Here is a 23,395-nt window from a genome sequence, read left to right on the forward strand (position 1 = left end):
AAGAATTACTATAGTGACTAAATTCTTAAGAAAAAATAAGTACATATTTACTTACAAAATTAATTAATCAATTAATTTAATAAACTTAAAAAACCTTCCTACACCTGCTTTAACTCATCTTGGTGCACGTAGAGTATATTTAGATTCTCTGTTTGTTGGAAATTGTTTTAACGCTAAAATTAACTGTACTTATCTCCTGGAAACCACTGGGTTAAAAATACCACAATTTAATTCTCGCAAATACCAAACTTATTGTACTCTACATAACTTTAATGACATCATATACTGATTAATTAGGAATCACAATGATCAATTGTCTAAACTTAAAAATTTATCCTCTTAACTTGTCTTCTAGTCACATGTTATATTTTGTATTATCCATTTTTCTGTATATTTTGTGTATAGTAAATGTTTTCACTGAGGTTATATAATTATGCAATTAATATTTTGCTAAGTAATGTGTCATGTAATCTTGTCCTTTAGGTATTTATGTCTTTTCTGTTTTCATGTTTTGTGAATATCCTGTGCTGTCTCTATTTATTGTGATATTGTTTGTTTTAACTTGTTTTGTGTCATACTTGTTTTGTGTCGTGCCCACCTCTAAAGTCTCAAGACTGTCGGTGGGCATGTAACAAATTTAAATAAATAAATAAAATAAAATCACTAGAAGATAATTCGAAATACTTAGACAAGTTAAATTTAGTGAAACAATATATTGAATTTCAATAAATTTCAATTCTTGTTTTAGGTGCTATGAATTGAAAATAGTAACAAGTACACTTAGAAGCAACACTTCTTTCAAGTAAAATTTATATTATATGTGTACATTCCATCCCAAATGTCCTAACAAACATTAAAACTTACATTGTGTTTTGGCCAAACTTGAAGCATCCAACAACCAATCAGAAAGAGACACATCCTTGTATACCACGCTTCGGAAATGTTTTCCTCCATTAACATTGTACGTCCCAACAGCTACACGAGCATTTGAAGTAAAGGTAAACTCTGCAAACCTCTTGCACATTTCTCGGAGTACACTTGTTGGAGCTGAAACAGTTAAAAAACTAGCTATAAAATGAAGTTCTTTAAGTCGAAAGATGTTTTCATTACATTCATGGTTTATTGGGTCATTCTGCAGGTAAAAATCTTTTAACATATTTTTACAATTCACTACAATAATTAAAGTCAGACAGAGAAAATTGACACAAATAAACTTAAATGAGACAGTAAAAATACATGACAAACATATGAAGGAAAAGATGTAAAATAAATTTGGCGCTTTTAAATTTTAATGATCATCACCTTTTCCTCTTAATGCCTCTTACCGATACTTCACACAAATAAAATTAATGCAACCTATTTGATGCATACAAAAAAAACAAATATCACTCATTCGAAATGCAAAATAAATTTATGACACTATTATGTACCTAGCAGTATGAAATTTGTATGCTCACAAAAGCTATTTTTATATTTCACACAATATTACCATTTTAATATTTTGAAAAATATGATGTAAGTAAAGGATAAATTTTTTTTTTCAAAAGTTAAAATATTTTAATACTTGCTTACATATATCAACTTACTAACAAGCCTCTCGACCATTTTCCTGTTAGTACACTCATAAAAACTGCATAAATAAGTTGGGGCTGTGTGTACGCACTCAGCCGTTGGTTTAACCTGAAATGTGAATGCCCCAGAGTTACTTATAGTGTATTGGATTAAAATGAAAGTGAGACGTTGCTGACTGCGGCAGAGTTGCTCGTACTGTCAACTTTGTGACGCTCCTGAAACTGTCTTGCATGGTGCTGGACATTAGGGTATCTGTATCTGTATTCAACTATATGCATTAACTATATTATAGGCTGGCTTTAGCATGGGCATAGACTGACAATGATTTATTCAACTTTTTTGCACACTACTGAAAGTTTTTACAAAGAAACACTATACTTATTTCTTATGTCGATAAATCTCAACAAACGCTGTACAAACACCAGAATCACTGAGCTACCACACTTGGGTCATAAGTTCACTGAACGTAAATCATATAGAGCGCAAGTTTTCATCAGTTAATGCTTCCCTGCTGCGCTCACCAATGACATTAAATGAAGATCATCTATGCGAGCTTACTATATATGCAAAGAAACTACACCCCACTTGCATTTAAAATAGTTAAGAAGTTAGGCGAGACAATACAGAAGTTTTCATTACGATCTAAATTTTTATCCTTGTATGTACATGTTTCGGTCTGATATTAAAAATTTCACATCAAAAGTAAGATCTTGCAAAGTAAATTTATTTATAATTTCGAGATGATTTAAGATATTTCGAGTATTTTAACTCTCATAAAAATAATAAACCACACATTGGCCACTCCTGGGAAGCCATCCACCGATACAGTAAGCCGGTAACCAATTGGCGGCTTGTGGCTGAACGTATGGCGGTGTGCCTGATAATAAAAGAGCATTTTGTACCTATGTCAACACAAACAAATGTATATTTTTTCTGCTTCTACTTTTTTATCCCGAAAAAATTTACGTAGGCTCAAATGGTTTGAAATTATAAAATAATATGCCAGAACGTTCTATAACATGGATGCTACAATGGTGTAAAAAAATATTTCAACATAAGTAGAGATTTAAAAAATATATATATTAATTATTGTCTGACAAAAGCATGCTGCATCTTGTTCATTTTACAAACATAGTTGCCTGCTCCTGCATCTCTCATACCTGGATTGTATATTTCAAGCTCTTTGTACTCAGAAAACACAAAACTTTTTAATTTTGGCAAATTGTATGCCTGAATTTCTACAAATCATTCACATACTGCAATGAAAATTATTTGTATTTGATAGTAACATTAATACAAGATTATGGTAGAATAGCAATGGAAGAACGGGTTATGTTCTAGTAATATCTGATGACATAGACCTAACAAAAAATGTTTAACCATGGCCACACCGGCTGATATTTTCACTAATTAATTTTGTTTTGCAAAACCAAAAAAAAAACATTGTTTTAAGAGGATGATCCTAAAAAATAGGTCAAATTTTTACTTCTTGTCAACTAAAATAACTTCTAAAACATTATAAAATTCATGCAAAGTCTTCATTGTACGCAAGTAACTTTTAATGTAGGTATGTATATGCATTAATTTGAATGTAAATATGTGAATAGTCATGCAAAGGCAAATTTTTTTAACCTGTTGGAAATTATAAAAAGAAATAGTGCAAGCTGGGTAGCTTGAAATTAAACTACAACTTCATTATTTTTAATGAGTGATGATTTAAAATACTTGTAACAGTTCTTGACAGTCATACCTATATATTGTAAATGATTACTGTCTATCATTACAAAGTCTATGGAGCCTTGATTGTGTACATCTATTTATCATTCAAAGGTTGTCAGAATCATTATAAAATATTTAATAACACATTAAAGTACAAGGAGCTCACTCACCATGCAACATGTACGAAGGAAGGAGAATGCGTGCACGGTCTGCCAATTCACTATTCAACGTGCTTCCCAATAAGAGCACATCAATTGCCTCTTGTTTGCTGTTATCAAGCAAGTTATTTTGAATGGTGCGAGCTGCTGAGCGTGCTCCATCCATCAGCTACAAAAAATTATCATTATATTTGAAGTGAAAATTAGCTACGTTTACTGTTACCAATCCATTTTAAAAATTTACACACAAGTGCCTAAAATATTTTGTTTCATAGAGAGATTAAGAAAAACTACCCTGAAATCAATCTTTGAAAAAAAAATTAATATCAGCTGCAACTTAAAACTACAACCACTAACATATGTTCTCAAAAACACTGGCTAAAGGAATAAAATATTTTGTAACATAAATAGTTCCAATACCCCACACAGTTCATTTGTATCAATAACTATAAAGTTTCATTAGACTTTTATGAAACCAAAAAAGCGATTCTTCATAACTCTCAGATAAGGTCTATGCAGCATGAAGTTACAGGGTTGATTCATTACTTCTCATTTCACTTAAGCAGGCTAATATTTTACATATTCCTGGAATGGGCTCAATGAGTGAGTGAGGCCATCAAGAAAATACATATCTTAATCTTTATTTGTTTTCAAATGTTTGGAGGCATACATTCTTAAAATAATTTCCTCAGCATATAAAAATTCGCAACCAAAATTTTTCTATCAATTCAGTATGTTTGTTTTTAAATTCATTTACCTATTATAGTATGTCGTAGCCTTCAATTTTCACAAATGTCTCTGAGAATTCCTGTGAATATGTCCACTTAATTTTATGAAGCAATCCCACATATTACCCACTTTATAGCCCTCAGGACAGTTTAATAATAAAACATACAGCTATAAAATTAAGAAGAGTAAAACGTTTAAAGCATTTTGGTTCTATAATTGAAACTTAATGTTTTGATGTTAGAAGTCTGGGGCCAGCATGGTTCCAAGCTAAACACTTCACTAGTCATCACAAAGCATTCTTGTGTTCAGCAAGTATGATGTTTGAATACCAAACTATTACTCATTATATGTTGTCAAAATAGATATAAGGTAGAACATTACATTTCATGGAGTTGTCAACAGAGATGCTTTTCAGAATTTGATTCTGCATGCTCAGGTTAACCGTAATGTACTGCACCAAAAGTTTTACAGTGACAATACAATGGACGTACATTCTCCCACCCACCACTTAGCCTCTTCTTTGTACCAGCATGTCTGCAATTCTTGTCTTGATAGCTCTTTCCTTCAGAGATACTGCACTTCCGTGATATACAAAGTATATAAAGTTAAGTTTCCCCAGGGTTGTAAACCAAAATAAAACAAAATTACATGAAACAAATTCACTATAACAGATACCGCAAACATTGAGCTGCACATCTTTGTCCCTTTAAAAATGCTGAGCTTAACAGGTATTTATTGAGGTGTTAGAACAGATGATAATAGCTGGGAATGCAGAACTATGGAGTGGATGTTTAAACATCTCCTAGCAGAAGGTCTGTTGTGTGATGGGCTTTTTGTAGGCAAGACATAATATGGATAAACAGGCCTGCATGAGCATCCCTTTGTTCTGAATGGCCCTTCGCAAATCCCACAGTGTCTGACAATAACAGTCTGCATTCACCATTAGCACCTCTGGCCAAGAACTTATTGAAGAGAATGCCCTTTCTGTCCCAGAACACCAAGCTACAGAAATTTCAATACTGTCATAAATTCACATATTAGTTCAGATGCCAGATACTTGGGCACCCACCTGGCACACAATTTCCAGAACAAATGAGGTTTCATGACAATATTGTGCAACAAGATTAGGACATCTGTGGAAAATGGCTACTGAATTTTGTAATCACAAAGCACCAATCCTCAAAAATACCCAGCTGTACCTGTTCCTCAATGTTGTCATTAATAAATAATGGCCGTCCAAGCACTTCTCATCGTAAACATTTTTTATGGCCTATGGAAAATTCCCTGCATTAATGCAAAACCATTTGCTTGCTCATGATGTCTGGCTCATTCACTTGACACAGCTGATGAATTCTGATAGGCACTACATTCTGTGAATTCATATACTTTACCTCAGACCTAACCTCACAGTCATCAGAAGGTGAGAGTTCCTAAGCCCCTCTTTCTCTCAACCTAGTTACAGTAGAACCCTGTTATAATGTTCCTGCATATAATGTTTTCCTGCTTATAATGTCATATTTTTAAAGTCCCAATATTTCCACCATAAGTACAATGTATTTATTTCCTGCATATAACGTTCATAAATAGTGTAATTTCCTGCTTATAATGTTTGCTTTCTAACATTCAATAAATGGGGAAAAAATGTTTTAAAACCAAATTATTCCAACACTTACGATAAAAAGTTTCCTTTATGCATGTTTATGTTTACAATCACTGCCATACAATACATGAAGTTTGTTAAAATACAATTTTATGCAATATACTGAAGGTACACAATGTTCATAGTTACGTGTCAGTTGGCACCCTTAGTCAACTCTTCTCTTCCTTGCCATTCCAGTGGGTATTCAAATGCACGTACATAGTCCTACGATATTTAAGTTGCCAACCATTGAGCGAGGGCATAACTAAAAGTGTTTTCTATTGCTTACAAATAATTTTTTTTTTCATTCATACGTAGGAATCCCAAAATTAAACATTTTCAGGTGGCAAAGGAGTAGACGTTCTCACTCTTAATGTTGTCATCATGAATCATGAGACAATTTTACAAAAAATGTGGCAGTGTATCTTTAAAGACAAACAAAATTTAACCAGGGAACAAGATGAAGTTGAAAAATTGTTGGCTTGTTTCAGAAAATTCATGTATCAAGTATACTATCTTTGGTTTTAACATTAAAGTTGTTAACATAGCTTGGTGAGTCCATTGGTACAAAGCTCGAACACTGTTAAGTGCTAAATTGAGATTTCCTGCTTATGTTTTTTTCTTGTGCTCCCTTGAAAAACATTATAACAGGGTTCTAATGTAGTTTAATTTGTTGCTCACTGTATCTGCTGGTATATTTATTTTTACTGATGCAATTTGATTCTTTAAATTGTATTTAATTTATAATTACCTATATTTACAAAAATGTTTGTTAAGGTAAACTCCTGGACATTATTTGCAACAAGTGATTTGGATATTGAGTAATAGTTACAATAGTTACGTCAAGCTGAAGATACCAGATTACTCTGGGGGTGAACTGAATGAACGACAAGCACACAATGAGTGAGTTACTGCTCAGCTATGGAGTCACGGAGTCATGAGGGTCATGCATTGGACTTCCCAAAGATGAACTTGGGTACTGGACTCGGGAAAAATCATTGTGGTGAAGACATGATTACATGTGTGCTATGTTTTGACTTGAGCTATGGTACAATTGCTAGTTGTGCAAACCAAACAGCAGTGTTGGCGAAAGGCAATGGGCATGACCTTCAAAATGGAAAGACAGTGAATGGGTAATGAACAACAGAACACTGTCCACTGGTTTTTCGATAAATCAAGTAGGTATTTAATCACCAGCAACATACACTTGATTATCTATGAGGTTATCTGTCCTTCCCTTGAGTAGACGTAATATTCACAATTCTGGCATGAGTGTATGAAAATTACAATGAAACAAGACTGTTGGTTTTACACTTTAATTTTTGTGAAAGGATGTTTAAATATAGAATAATAATAATGCCCGAATGATTTAAAAATAGCATTATGCCATTAATAGCAAAGTATGACGGTTTTGATGAACAAAAACAAAAATTGTATTTTGCAGCACACAGTGTTCCAAGGTGAGTGTCAGGGCACTGCCACTTTTGAATGATGGCATAGTGAAGAGTTCACATTGGCTCCTCAAAGCCTTTTCTGTTCAATGGTAGCCATTTTAAATACAACTGCTTTAAAGACAAGAATTTGTTTTGGGGAATCATGAACTTTTAATCAATGTTACTAGAACAAAGATGTTGCCTAGTAAACCAGAGTTGTGGGATAAAAACACTATAATGAATAGTTTAATATATTCTGACTTTTTATAATTAATTTCCTGTATCTATGTTTTTTTGTTATTTAATTATCATTGTTAAGTTATGGTATAATCTTAGGCACTGGCCTTATAATACAATTTAGTGTGTTTTATACATATTTTTGGAAATGTATCAAATATAATGGTTTGTAAAAAAAGAGTAGGGATTAAAAAGTTCCAGTAACCTTGAGCCATATGTTAAGTTTCAGGAACTAAGACTGCTGGATTCAGGAAAAAATCTAATTTACGTGAGATCTTTAAATTAACTGCCCCAAAATAGCCAGTTTCATCTGAAAAAAACGAGAGCAGACATTTTCACCCACTACGATGATATTGCGAGCAACTGCAAAGTGCCAACTGCTGCAAATGATTACAATGTCAAGAATGTCTCAGGCATACCTAATTGCCTTTTTGCAATTCATGGCTTGCCATATATTAGTAGTGGGGAAACTAACTTTCTGGATAAACCTCAAACATGCTATAGTCTCTCCTTATATCACACTATTATTTGCATGCTTTAAATTTTATTTGATAAACAAAAGAAAGAGATGAAACTGTATTACGTATAACAACTGTTATCTTAGTGCCTGTTATCAGACACTCCCTCCTGTCTCCCACCTAACTACATACACCATTATCCTCCCTCTTCCTTCCAGAACCTGCTAGAACAAAGGAAGAACAGTGAACTACTGCCAGTGATAAAAAAGACCACATCACACACACACACATATATATATATATATATATATATATATATATATATATATATATATATATATATATATATATATATATATATATATATATATTACTAATGGGAGAATAGTAATACCCACAGTATATTATGCCAGGTTATATCTGGTTTCTACCCTACTATTACAAAAATACCAAGGAAAACCAAACTGAAATGATTTATTCAAAACATAGTCAACACACAACAGAGCCAGATTGCGCAGAGGTGTAACACTGTAATTACATTTAGGTGGACTCTAGTTTGAATCTCGGCTCAGCCACAATGATTCACGTTTTCTATGGTTTCCCAAAATTACTTCATAAATATGCAATTATGATTCTTTACTATTGCCATTGCCAATTCCTTCTGAATATTTCCAATCTGTGTACTGTGTTTCCGTCTCTAATGAAGTTGCTGTTAACGAGACGATAAACAGACAAACATACAGATAGACATGACAATTTTACCAAAGTGTAAAAATTTAGCAAAAATTATGAAATATTATTTTAAAAAATTATAAAAACAGTTATTGAAAATAAATTATTTTATCCTACAGACAAATTGTGTTATCTACTCTGTTTCCCTCACAATGGATAGTAAGAACAAAAATTTAACTAAGATTTAATTCTTCTTCATAAACTACAGAAATTTCACACAACTATGGTTAATGACATTTTTGTGAACACCTGCCATGGTCTTCATAATTGTAACTGATAATATCCATGGTTCTGTTTATTATAAAAACAAAAGCACACAAAACCTTTTTCTAGTTTGTATTTTGAAAGAAAACATTTATATCTGTGAACTTAAATAAAACAACTGAGTTTCCGTTTCAGAAAATTAATTTTTAAATGTACGTACTCACCTTTGAACTTCCTTGAATTGCACCAGTTCCAGCATAAATTTTGCTCACCTCATTACCATTATTGATCCACATTTGTCTAAACACTTCTTCAAATCGAGAGACAATCTGTTGTTTTTCCATCAAACCTAATGCCTGCAATTGACTGGACAGTGTCTGAAAATCAAAATAAAACATGTCATGAACTAACCCACCTCCATTGTTCTTTAATTTTCAGAGAGTATATGATTCATGTCTTGGTAAGTAAAGATATTTAAACATTGACATTTCATAGTTATTATATAAGCAGCAAATTTATCCTATACAAAAAGCAAAAAATTCGAGTTTATTTAGTTTAACAGATGAGTATGTTTCAATAGTTCCCAATTAACTGGCAGATGAAAATTAGAATTATTGCATTAATAGTAGCAAAGATGAGTAAATTCACTTAAAATTAATAACTAACAAAACCCTTCTGCCAAGAACAATTTCATCATGCTTTTGTTTTTGGATAGTTGTATTAAAAAAAAATAATTTGAGAGAAACATACCAAAAATCTTTAAACAAAACATGTGATGAAAATTAATAAATCTCTTTTTTGAAAGGCTAAGTAGCAGTAAATGATACAATTTATTTTTTGCACAGAATGGATACATAGAAAAGTAGTAACCACTTAATATATGTAATATTCATAAAACATTGTTTAAATATCAGCCAAAAAATATAGCGCACACACACAGATATGCATATTAAAATAACCTTGCATTCATCATTCTTGGTATGGAGCTGAATAATTAACTGTTGGTGAAATACTATTTAAAGAATGGTGGATCTTTAAACTGTAGGGAAATAGTAGTATGTGCTTGGAATAATTATTAATAAGCCAAAATGAACACATTTAATCATTCTTAGCAACTTTTGAAACAATAAATCAATAAATAAGAACTAAATTACCTGGTACTTAGTGATAAAATAGTATAATTAAATATTTTTTTCTTTGGGCATACAGAAAAAACAACATAACTTATTAAAACATTGCTTAAAAACACACTCAGATCTTAATTTTTTTATTTTTATGTCTAGTTCAGAAAGTAAAGAATAGAACTGGAAGTGTCAAGAAGTTAAAGTATGAAGTCTTCTCTAGCAGGTCGTAATAATAATAGACATGCTGTGATACTTTTAAGTGGAAAACAAAGTAAAATAAATTGCAGTTAGATTTTAAGAGTTGTCTGTATTGCTAAGTAAAATTATACCATTAATTTAAACATCACTACACATTAGGTTTTTATATTAGTTCTTTTGATTTCTGTTTTTGTTAGTGAATTAAATATTTTTTTTTATAATTTAATATTTTTACCAGAGCACTTTAAGAGACAGTGGTTACTTTACTGATAAAATTAAATACAAGGTTATCTCACACATTTTCAATGTTTAAAATTGATTTGTTTAAAGTAATTTGTTTCTATTTTTATAGCTAGTGATTTGTAATACACTGAAGTATGATATATAGTAACTGAAAGATTATAGTAAGACATTAGTACAGTTATTATTTTATATTTTAATGATTTCTTTTAGAAATAGTTTACTATAACTGAGATTTATAGGAACTTCACTGGAATATTTATCCGAAATCATCACTGTTGTAGTGTCTGGCTACCACTGTGACCAATTACTCACAGCCGGACATGAGTGGGTTCGAGTGCTGAGCTGTGCACTAACTCGTAGCCGAATTTAAGGGATATGTACCCCAGGAAAGAACATAAAGCCATCTATTACATCTGCGCTTTTACTTACTAAGTTCAACTTGTACATAACATATACATCAAGCCACCTGCCAGCAGTAGGCCTAAAATCTACATAGTTCGGAACCATGACCAAGGGTCTCATCCGGCCCTGCATCGTTGACGTGTCTCATGCCCGGCACGCCCTGACACAAATTTAATGTCGTCACATCCTCAAGTCACTTGGCACGGGGCTCTCCCGAAACTTCCCTACGATGCAGTCGCGCACACGCAGATTCACACTTAGTTTGTACAGCACACTGAGTAATGTCCACAAGTCTATGTACTTGGCAGCTGATGCATCTTGACGTCAGCACTACCATCCATACAGTACAACCCTTTCTACGCATCAGCAGGCCATCTGTTTGTGTGCCATCTCAAATGAATCACAATAAATTATATGTTATATAACTAACTCAATAATTATATACCATTTAAAATAAAGTTTAAATAAAACAGTTACAAACAATTCAAATAAAATAACCATTTCTATATGCGTCCTAGATTTCCCGGACACAACACTTCTGTAATTTCAAGTAACATTTTACCAGCAAAGTAATTAGCTACTCAGCAACCAGTAGAAATATTTTTTTTAATAATCTTCCACCTTTAACAATTTACAGTAAAAGTAAACTGTTGTTGATTAGTTTATATAACTTCACTCCAAAAAATATTATGTTCTTCCATGATATCACATCCTATTCTCTTTCTTCTACTTATTTTTATGAGCTTTGTGTAGTCTAAAGATAAAGGTACAATAAGTAGGCTCATTTGTATTCCTATTCTATTTATGGCATTTTTTTAATTTTTAATGCATTCAAAAGCTTCTTCAATATCAAGATACAGATTACTTTAGCGAGTACGTGATTAATGAACAAATAAGGGATAAACATCTCGTCAGCACTGAGGTAATTAAAGATGGATGACGGGTGAAACTGTAAGATGAGGCAGTGAAGACTGCATTGGTGGGAGAAACAGGAGTACAATGAGAAAACCTACCATTTATCCGCCATTATTTTAACTGGTAAATAACCCAGGTTTTACCCTGCTGGGAATGAAACCTGGGTCGAGCTGCATTGGAATCAATCTTCTCTAATCTAGTCTGTACTGACTCTGCCACAGGTGGGGATAAGACATTAATTTTACTATGGCACATTAATAACCATAAGTAACAGAATTTGTACTGCCATAAGGATTTAAATTTTTAAGCATGCAAAATATGTAAACAAAAACATAGTCTTTCTAATCATACATACCTCTAAACCAATGAAAGTTTGTACACAGTTTGTACGATCAAGGCAATCCAAACAATTAGTACGTAATGTTCCTTTCTGCACACTGTAAAAAAAGATGTTGGGTTAGTAAAAATACTTAGTGTAACTTTTAGTATTCCACAAATTAAAATTTTAAGATAAAAATGTTGACAGCTTTGTAATTACTTGTAAAAAAAAAAAAAAAAACTTTTATCTGAATTTACACATAGTACTTTAAAAAAAAAAGTTATTAACTTGAAACCAATTTTTTGTATACACAATGTTAAATAATATAATGCCCCATTTAAATCAAAATATGTAGGTATCACAATTTATCAGCATAGCACAAAAAGTAAGGTATAGTACATCAGAAGTTAGCATATTCTGAAATAATGTGTGCTACAAGACTGAGATAGTTTAAACCATAAAGCCATAAAAAAACAATACCTGAAATATAATTTCATCAAATAAGCAGAATTATCTTAAAAGTGAAAATAATTCCAGGGTTGTTGTCTGCTTAAGACATGTTTACTCTAGAGAAAAATCTTTCAATCCTAATTAGCCTCAAAAACTGTTCGAAAAGAGCCTCAGATGAAGCTGCAGTAGAATAAATATCAAAAAACATTGGGAGTGCCCAATGAAAACCACATAACTATTGTAATGATTCCAACAGTAGTGGAGTGCTAAGCCAAGTGGCCTGTAATGTAGCTTTGTTAAAGTTAATCACTGCTTATAGATTCACTTTCAGCCACCACTTCAAAATTATGTTTGGATATTCATTATGCCTGGTGATTAAGATTCTCTGTACATGCTTTCCGCCGTGTGAGGGGTGTCCGTGTGAGAGGATTGCTGTCTAGCTACCCGCTTTGCAATTTAAATGTTTGTTTATACGTTACTTGAATTCTGGTTTAACTCCTTGTTCTGCATTTGCTGTGAATCAACCTAGTGTAACCTGGCCTTAACTTGGTTGTACTGGTGTTGTACTAATGTTACGCACCTGCGAAGTGCACTGACGTAATTTACGAGACAGATTTCTCCTGGGCTACGTAGCTGTGGTCATAGTATTTATGTTTGTTTATGTCACTATATATTTATATCTGTCACGCACCTCGTGTCTTTTAGTGATGACATTTATCTATGTCTGAACTACGCTTAATATGCTTAGTGTTCAAGTTAACTACATTAGTGTTATAGCTTTTGAATGTTGTTAGGTAAAGTTGCCCTAAAAGGATTCATGTTGCACAGGAAATTTACTATTGTAAATGAGGTTTCATCGTTATGTGCAAATTTATAATAAATTGGGCAATTTTGTTGTTAAAATACTATATTGCTATTCTACCTTGTTTGCACTAGCTGCAGAATCACTTTAAGGCACCCGCCTACCTAGCGTGGAACAGTGTTGCAGAGTGTTTGAAATACACGTTTTTACAGAAAACTAGAAAAATTTCTAAATCTGTTTCTGTACGAAAAGAACACACACATCTGGGAATGACCTAAATAGTTTTTTTTTCAAAATGAATCCACATTGAAAACAATATTTTTGAACCCTCAAAATAGCCAACAATGGGGGTTTCATGCTGCCATATCTTACAAACTATTCTTGGGATTTAGGTGACACCTTTATAAGGTAATTCGCTGGATGTTTCTACACACTTTACACCAATAAAATTACAGGGTCACTTCATTAAATTCCTAGTGGCACGAGTACAACTTATAAAGGGCGCCTCGCCCCCCTCCACTCTCGACACGGCTGTGCAGTAAGCTTCCGCACTTGTGGGGAGGAATAGCTGGACGTGGCCGGATTGTTTTTCTTGTCTTACATCCCAATGCTCAGCTGTTTCCTTTGAATATAATTTTTTTCTTTTAAGAATGAAAGCTATCTACGACAAACGAAGAATAAAAAAGAAAACAACGTAGAGGTTACATGCAACACACAAGAAATGAATCTAGAATAAAGAGAAAGTTAGATATTTTGATGGCACTATGTATCAATTTACATTATTACTACTATGATTTTTCCATAAACTTAAAATTATCATGACTAAATTTGTGTTCACGGACGGCCTCCGATAGCGTAGTTGGTTATTGTGCGGGAACAATAGGCTCTTGGTTCGAATCCTGTTAAAAGGAATAGATGTTATAATAGGTTCAGTTTTAGTAAATACTATAAGCCTCTCCCCAGTTAAAGAATTACAATGAATTATGTTTACCGTGTCAGGTTTAATGAATTTCTATGCTGCGTTAACTATGCAAGTAATAAAATGGTGAAATTTTTTATACCTTTAAAATACATAATTTCATTACATTCACAATGCTGATACGACAATACCGGTAAAGGCAAAAACAATATGAATGTGGCGCGAAACTAAACAATCACATTTTTATGTACATATAATTTAGGTAAAAAAAAAGGGTGTCGCTGTGTCTTGGACACGGTCATGTGTTGTACGTGAATACGTGTACATAACAGGTAATATTTTCTATACAAAATATAAAATACACTTTTATGTATGTTATAATCGTGATTAAACACTAAGAAGTCCTTTGGGTTTCCATGTTTTTTTTATTTTAACACCATATATATTTACTGTAACTATTTTACAATAATGTTTTATACATGCAATCGATAGATCTTGACGAGAGCTGATGATTGAAACTCAAAGGATCTTTGTAGCTTCTTCGAGTCAAAAGTTATACTAAATGGAAATCTCGAAATGCAGCAAAATGACCTCAAAATAGCGGCACTACCCCCTCCACCGCGCGCGATGCGTCACAGTTGTCACTTAGCATAACAAATTCTTTGATCTTTTAGCTATCCCGTGGCAGGGTGTCTACTGAGTTACAAAAATAAAAATGAGTGACTTTTTCATGACAATTTCTACTGAAGTGTGACCACGAAACTTGTCAAAATGGTATAATTTTTAAATGTTATAAAATTAATCTTGAAAAAAAGGGCCAAGGCCAAAGGTTGTCACATAACCAATTTTATCCTTCTGTATTTTGAATTTTTGTGCTATAACACTGTCTGGGAACATTATGGGGAACAAAAATCACTAGTAGCACATGAACCTCTGTCAGATGTGTGTGTCAATACCTTATTAAGTGACCACAATATTTCTGCTTTCCACACATTCTCATCAACACAATATTTATTTAAAGAACTTGGGAAATGTTGTGACTTTGAATTTGAAGGAGTTGCACATTCAGTAAATGATTTATCAATATAAATCACGGTTCCTGAACTACTTGAAGTGGAAGGTGTAGTATCTTTTTCCTGACCCAAATGTGCGAGCTTGTCAACCTTCAAAAAACTTAGTGTTGATTGTTTGCTTTGTAGTATGGCAGAAGACAGCTCCAGATGTTTTTTTTCCTGCTTCATGAACCTTCACAGATGACAAACCACTGTGACTTACATCAAACTTCGATTTACAGAGTGTGCAAAATGCCTTGTACTTGTCATCTTTAACATGACGCAACCACTTTGAAAACCTATCGTTTTCATCTGAGAGCCAATATTCTTTAGAAGAACATTTGCCAGGCATTTTCTTTTTCTTAGTTACTTTTCATTCAATAAACACTGAAAATAAAATTATTAGCATATAGTTGCAGTAAAAGCATGCAAAAATATACAAAGTTAACAAATGAAGGTTGGTTTGAAACTTTATTGAATAAGATTAATTAGATCTGCTTTCCCGCATGCCAATTTTTCGTCGCACTTTAAGCACTAAAACACGTTTAGCATTTGTTGGCAAACATTTTCAGCACATTATATCATAGAAAATATTACAATTCCATTCCGTAGCACTTTTAACCTCTTCGACAATGATTTCAGTTGGAAAATAAAATGTGGCTGCAATATAGGGATTTTGTGTTTTGTAATTTGTAAACATAGTTGTTAACAAAACCAAAACACGAAAATACATCACACATTTAGTGCACAAATTTTTGGCTTTCTTTTATCCTAGCCAAGCATAAATTTACGTTTCGTACACACAAGCAAGCAGTAAAAAAACGAACTCAACGCTATAAGTTCGATTATGAACGATCGCCATTTGGCTAACAACTTATCAATATGGATGTGGGTCGCGCGCATTGACGCCTTGACAGCTACAATCGATTATGTGAGATCGTTGTGCGCCCTGTAGAGTAAGGTCGTCCGTCCACAGAGGAAACCAAAACCAAGCGATCAGTCGCCTACGACAAAGCAACCAATCGCGCGACTGATCGTGAGGTGACTAATCCATTAAAAGTAATGCTTTTTCGAGTTGTCTCATCCACCGAGGCAACAACTACTGTACCCGAGAGGAAACTAATCGCGCACGACCAAACATGTTAATCGCTAGGCGTTAGTTGCTTACGATTATTCACCATGTGCAGTCTGTTGTGCGTGCCTTTTTCATACTTAAAATGCCACGATCACTCTCAAAATCAGAACAACAGTTAAATATGAGTTTTGTGCTGGAAGTAGAGAAGTATCCATGCCTCTATAACTACACTTTATCAGATTATTCCAAACGCAATGCTGTGGATGCTGCATGGGAGGAAATAGCTAAAGCTTCGGAAGACACAGGTAAGTAGTGGCCATTAATTTTTGTTTGTTCAAAATGTAATTGACAGATAAGTAAAAAATAGTCATTCAAAATATTTACATTTAACAAGCAAAATTTTGTTAGTTAGAATCATTTTTGAAATAGCTAGGCCTACTATTTCTTGTATAAACAATTTTAATCATTAATAGCATTTAACATAAGAAGCATTGTTGCATAAAATGCTGTTGATTTTGTTAAGCTACAATGTAAACAAATAGTCTCCATTGTTGTTTGATTTATTTGCGAAATGTTATTAACGCAAGGCTTTTTAAACGATGTCTTAAACACAATATCACAAAAAGTAATACTTCCACTGAAATGGTATGGAAGAACGCGGCTTCAAAAAGTAGTACGAGAGATAATCCCTATAGTTTTTTGCTGACATTCTTTCTGGGAATGTCGGTGCCTCTGGAACAGCCTCTCCAATTTCCCCGGGAAAATTTTCTTCTTCGTCATGGTCATGCGAGTTGTACGTAGGTCGATAAATAATTCCTTCTCTTTTTCTGATAAAATTGTGAAGCATACACACTGCACGAATTATGTTGTTTACAGTTGCTACATTCTTACTTGATACAGGAGTGGAAAGCACTGCAAATTTGCTGGTCATCATTCCAAAAGCACATTCGATACTTTTGTGTCCTCTACTGAGTCTGTAGTTGAAAACTCTTTTTCTGTTGTTTAATGCCCTTCTCGGATTGGGACGCAACATATTTTTTCCAATTGGGAACGCTTCGTCCGCGAAAAAGTAAATTGGAAATGTTCTTCCACTTCCATCATTTACTAGCTCCTGGTTGTTTGGCAAATTTAGTCAATTTTCTTCTTTCTGTAAGCCAACGACCTATTCTTGATGCCTTAAATACGCCTCCATCACTATTCCAACCGTCATGTCCAACTTCGATCACTGTAAAACATGCATCCACAACACAAGCTGCCATCAAAATAACTGAATGGTACCCTTTAGGAATTGGGCAACTTTTGTAGATGCACATGCTTGCCGCCAAAGGCTCCGATGCAATTTGAAAGATTCCACAGTTCGTAGAAACGGTCAAAAATGTGGAGCCAATCTTCAGTAGTTGGCACTTTCATGTAGGTTGGATGCAGGGCTTTCCATATCGCAGCAGTTGTCTGTGCAACAACGTGGCTAATTGTACTATCCCCTCTCAAAAAATAAGCAGCCAAATCAGTGTACTTGCTTCCAGTTGCCAGATACCTGAAATTAGTTATAAGTGGCATTAAAATTACACAAAATTATACACAATTAAAATAATCCACATTAATCAATATTACAGAAAAAAGTCGACAAAAATAGATGGTCACATTACGAGACTATGTTCTGTTCCCAACTAATAATTGTATTACACAGGCAATGAAATATTTTGTTAAATTTTTTATAGAAATAATGTTTGTTACTGCTAAATAATTATTCGTCATTTGTAGTTCAACAATATACAACTGTATAAAGTTACAACCATGTATTTATTATGTTTAGTGGCGAACTGCAAGGAGAGGTGGAAGAACCTGAGAACTCTGTTTGTTCGAAAACGGAAGCTGCCGCCCAGTGGATCATCTACCAAAGCACAGTACTATTTAAATTATGTAATGCAGTTCGTTGTTCCTTATATAAAAGTCCAAATCAATGAGCATGTACCCAGTAATCTACCATCACCTGGTTGTACCTATCAGGAGAATGAAGAGCATTCTGAAATTCAGGATGATGATCCAAGCGAAACACAGGAAGGTTACAGGCCTATGGCTGAGAAGGGTGATGCTGGCTGCATGGCTACGAATATCCGGGGGACCCCGAAAACCAAGATAATGGCGAACATCATGCAAAGCAAAATGGGAACTAAACCCAAAAATAAAGCCAAAGGAAAAACACCCCATGATGTATTTATGAAATACTTCCTAGAGAAGAAAAGAAAACTTTCTAAACAGCCCGACAGCGCTCGCAAGACAGTTTTGTTGAGCTTAGTTCCAGAAGTAGAAGCAATGATTGACTCACAGTTTCGCCAATTTCGCCGCCAGGTATTAGATGCAATAGACAATGTTGACAACATTTCGCGTACTACGACACCAATTTCCTCAAGTGGCGCATCTATGTACTCTCAGAATATTAGAAATACGCTAATTCCAACAGTTTGTGAATTTCCCAGGTTCGAAAACTTATACTAATGTGCTATATTTTCTGTGGCCCAAATGTCAAAGATTTTGTGAAAAACATGGCTGTACCATGAAACGAACTTAAGTGAAGTTATATTTTAAGTGAACAATGAACAGTTGTGGTGTGTTAAACCTAAAACAATATGGAACTCACACTGAACCGTTTTGTAATATAGTATGTAATCATCAGATTTAATGATTGTGGCATAAGGGTTTTCTAAAGTAGGAATAAATAACATTTCTAAATTGGTATGTCCTGCATCAATATAAGTTAATGATATTTTTTTCTCTGAAAATATTGCTTTTGTTCATTGATGTAATGTAACTAAGTAGATAAGCATGTGACGTATCATTTCACGTACTCATTTGATGATAATTTTTTTGGCAACAACGAAAATGTGAAACATTCAGCATCAAAACAAGAATTTCTGCCATTAAAATATGTGGACAAAATATTTTTCTCCGTAAATATGGGAAGTTTTTTAATGATTTTCTTTCCAGAGTAAACCATAACAATAGACCTGATAATCTTATTATATTATATGTCACTAATGCCTTAACATATATTTCATTCAGCAACAATATTTTGTACGATAATAAATGACAACAAATTTGTTACCTTAATGTTATCAGCAGCCTTTCTGAAATTCCAACTGCTTCTCTGTAGTTGGTATCCTTATATGCAATGAAAGGGGCTACGAGCTCTTCAAGCACGCGAAAACTTTCCCTGCTCATCTTGTATGTTTGTTTGAACTTTACAGGATCTTCAAATTCACTAGCAATTTTGTACCATCTCTTTTCGTGAGGTTTTGCAAAATCTGGGTGTACCCAAAATCGTTTCCGTTTCTTGTTTCGTATGTACAAATATCAACTAATTACATCCTCTTCTGATGAAGACATGTTCGTAACTATTCCCAAATTGATTTCCTTGGTGGACGAGGAAGCACGAAACCAATCGCACGTGATCGATCGCTCGCAACCAGTCCTCAAAGATTGGTTTCCTCGTTGGACGAAGGGCCTAAGAATGAAGCTGACTACGCCGTGGCCGCCACAGAACGAATACCACCCTTTTTTTAAGCGTGTAAGGTACGAGAATTGAATAAATTACGTTTTTGCAGAATTCTGATGGACTTTTTTTAAAAATAAAGATGAGCAAATCGCTATTATTAAAATTTTTTCTGCATTCTATGTGAAAATTATGACATTGCACGTAGGAGAAAAGAAGCTGCAAGCAACATTTTGAACTGGATTTTAAAGCAAACGTCTTATGGCAAAAATGGCGTGACTAGCCTAGTTAAGCATGGGAAAATGTATTGTTTGGTAACATCTTAAGCGATGATTTTCCTGCAAATGCAAGCTGCCAAAAGCACAAAAAATATGGTATATACAAGATCAGTGCACAAGAAATACACATTAGCCTTGTAATTAATTTTTTCATGACTTTTACCAAAATATACTTAAAAATGGTGACTTTTTCGGGACTTTCGAGACCTTTTACAACATTCGTGACTTTTTCGTGACTTTAGTGACCTAGTAGACACCCTGCGTGGTGTAATTAAATTTTGGATGGAGATGATAGATATATAGCTGCAACACCAAACCGTATCCCCCGAATTTTGTTATCATTGGTTTTTTGAAATGCCTCCCACTATGGAAGCAATAAAGACATATTCATGTTGAAAAATTCCACAGCTTAAAAGTACAAGTAAACAAGCAATTTTACGTGTAAAATTAGATTTGGCAAGCATGAAAACAAGTTAATTTTTAACCGACTTCAAAAAAAGGAGGAGGTTCTCAATTCGGTTGTATTTTTTTCATTCATATGAGTATTAAGCTGTCAAAGCCCAATTGTTGGTTACAATTAGCTAACTTTTTAAAGAAATGTAGCTTATAATAAATATAGTACCCTGCATTTTAATATAAATATTTTCAGTGCTTCTGTGTAAGACTTAAAAAATTAACATGGCTACGTTGGGGAATTCAACTTATATTCAGCAGCAAACTTAATTTCTTAGCACCATTACTCCTGCAATAATTTCTTACTTAATTCAGCTAACGTGAGAACTTCAGTGCACAACAATGTGAACCAAAAGTGGAAAATTGAAAGTTGTACCTTAGATAGGTTAAATATATTGTACTTATTTTGGAACAGCTTAGATCCCCTGTGCAAGAAGTTTTAGGATTATGGATTTCATACTTGCGTGCTAAGGTTTACATTAAAAAAAAGTATATAACAGTAGATTAAGCAAAGATTTTAATTTAATGATAATTCCAGTTTTCCAACCTGTTTAATTAAGCTAGAGATATTTCAAAGAAACCATGTCGGTAAGTTGCAAATGTTTTTGTTTTTAAAGGACGAAAACTGTTACAGATTAATGTAAAATTTCGACTTCAATAAAAAGTACACGGTGAAGTAGTTGTTTTTTCAGAATCGTTGGAAGAAAATGAAGCGACCCCTGGTTTATATAGGAGTGATTTGCCTCCATTATTTGTAGAACCAGAAAAACTACAAAATATTGCACTAACCGCAGAATTGTACATATTTTGCACATAATAAAGCAACTCATGGAACTGGGAGAACGTTCCCCAGTTTGCACGTTAGGTGTATATAAACAAAAAAAAAAGAAATAGTGGATTAAACTTTACTTTAGTTTTCTTCTGTGACAATTGCGACTCCCATAAGTAAGTCACTTCTGACGGTTCAAAAGGAGTAAACGATGCTTTGGTGTGGGGTGGTGTGTCTGTGGGTATTGGATACACGCAAACTGAGGAGATCATGGTAGTGCTCAACATTCCAATGATGGCATGGGAAACATTTCAAAAGTGTGATGGTTCTATGGGACCAGTAAGTCTGGATTGTACTATAACATACAATTTTAAGTTATTCTGGTCTTTTAAGGGAAAAAATAATTGTAATTTTTAGAAGTCTTTCTGAATGTAACGTAGACATTATTTTGTGTTCTTGGGAAGCTACATCTTATGAATCCACAGAGCAATGAGACAACAGTTTGAAAATCTTATTTGTTGACTAAAACTGAATTGTTTTGTTTTCATTTTAGCATATCAATATTAGTCACACAAAAATTGGAAAATGTATTGGGTTGTGCAGATATTCGTAAACACAAATAGTTGCGCAAAGTTATTTATGAATTATTCACATTCAGAAATTGAATATCAAAGATTAAAATTGTGAATATCTACATCCACGTCTGTAGTTGCTTGTTGTTACTCAGGTGAAGCCAAACTTCTCTGTTTTTCATCAGATATTATAGTTATCATTGCTTATTTGCCGATCTAGTCAATTCTCAATCATACGACACTTCATTATTCCAGGGAAAAGCATCATTATTGCCATTTGGACTAGTTTAGAACATCCCTGATCCAACCTAATAAACACACATTTTTTCTTCATGAATCCATGTTCAACCTTCTCTAGCACGAAAATAATATGCTGTTATATCAAACTATTTATTTCCCTTAATAGATGGTTATCTTATAAAAAACTGATAGCCTACAAGTACATGTAGGACCTGAATTGATACCAAAACAAGCCGTGACACGTGACGGGGAGGCGGCCGGCTTGTCCTCTCAGACAAGGCTGCTTATGAGACCAACCCAATTGATACCGTTCGTCTGGCAGTTAGCAACTACCGGAACAATATCAGCATTCAAATAATGTCACGTTTATTTCACGCAATGTTATCTCACACACTGCAGTCCTCACCGCCGCTATGTGCTCAGTCGTATTATGATGCTCCGAAAAAGTGGTTGCTTTTTTCGTTAGGATAACACTACGTGAAGTTAATAATGGCTTTGGTTTCTACATACTAATTACTTTTTGGTAACCAATGAACGTTTTAAGATAAACACATTATAAATTGCGAAACCAAACAGATTTACATACAAACACATTTCTAGATGTACACATCTCAAGCTGACAACACCATTGTTTAGCACTCACCACCCACGACCATACTACCACATTCTTGAGCACGAGAAATGTCAGCTTTGGCTGGCACCTACACCTGACACTCCTGGGAAGAGATCAACAGAACCATCAGGAGATTGCCGCTACTTTCAGGCAGCTGGAGGAATGTCTGCCTCCAAGTGGTGTGGGTATGTACGTGTGAGGGTGCCCAGTGACAATACAAAACGAAGCACTGAATCTCAAATTTCAGCAACTCTACAGAGGGCCATCTACCTTGGGTAGATAACACACACTGGCTGGTAGTATAGTTCTCACAAAGAGGATCTCAACACGTGGCACCCATGAGTGCAACAAGTTATTTTTCAGCCTACTTCAGTCAAATTTTACAGTTTCTCGACTGCATTTTCCACCTCCCCCCCCCCCCCCCCCCCCCCAGTGTCTTTAATTGGCAAGGTCCGTTATTCTTTGCGGTCATATAATTTGGATTTTACTTTTTATTTTAAAAAGTACAGCATTTAATTTTTTATATTTCAATCTGAGAAATGTGAAAATTAAGGATGTTCACATTAATTAAATAGTTAATAAACATGGTGCAATTTTCAC

At 33.9% G+C, this 23,395-nt stretch overlaps 1 protein-coding gene across 3 annotated transcripts in view; it reads right to left on the minus strand.

Moving 5' to 3' along the window:
* LOC134529347 (synaptojanin-1) overlaps positions 1-23,395 on the minus strand; it is a 214,961-nt gene that overhangs the window by 88,821 nt on the left and 102,745 nt on the right. For all 3 annotated transcript variants that reach the window (XM_063363310.1, XM_063363309.1, XM_063363311.1), the window contains 4 exons: positions 12,119-12,200; positions 9,106-9,258; positions 3,462-3,618; positions 865-1,047 (listed from right to left, as the gene is read on the minus strand). In XM_063363310.1, the coding sequence (XP_063219380.1) occupies positions 865-1,047; positions 3,462-3,618; positions 9,106-9,258; positions 12,119-12,200 (575 nt within the window). The remainder of the gene's footprint in view (positions 1-864; positions 1,048-3,461; positions 3,619-9,105; positions 9,259-12,118; positions 12,201-23,395) is intronic.

The sequence above is a fragment of the Bacillus rossius genome, chromosome 2 (assembly GCF_032445375.1).
Source record: "Bacillus rossius redtenbacheri isolate Brsri chromosome 2, Brsri_v3, whole genome shotgun sequence".
NCBI classification, from domain to species: Eukaryota; Metazoa; Arthropoda; class Insecta; order Phasmatodea; family Bacillidae; genus Bacillus; species Bacillus rossius.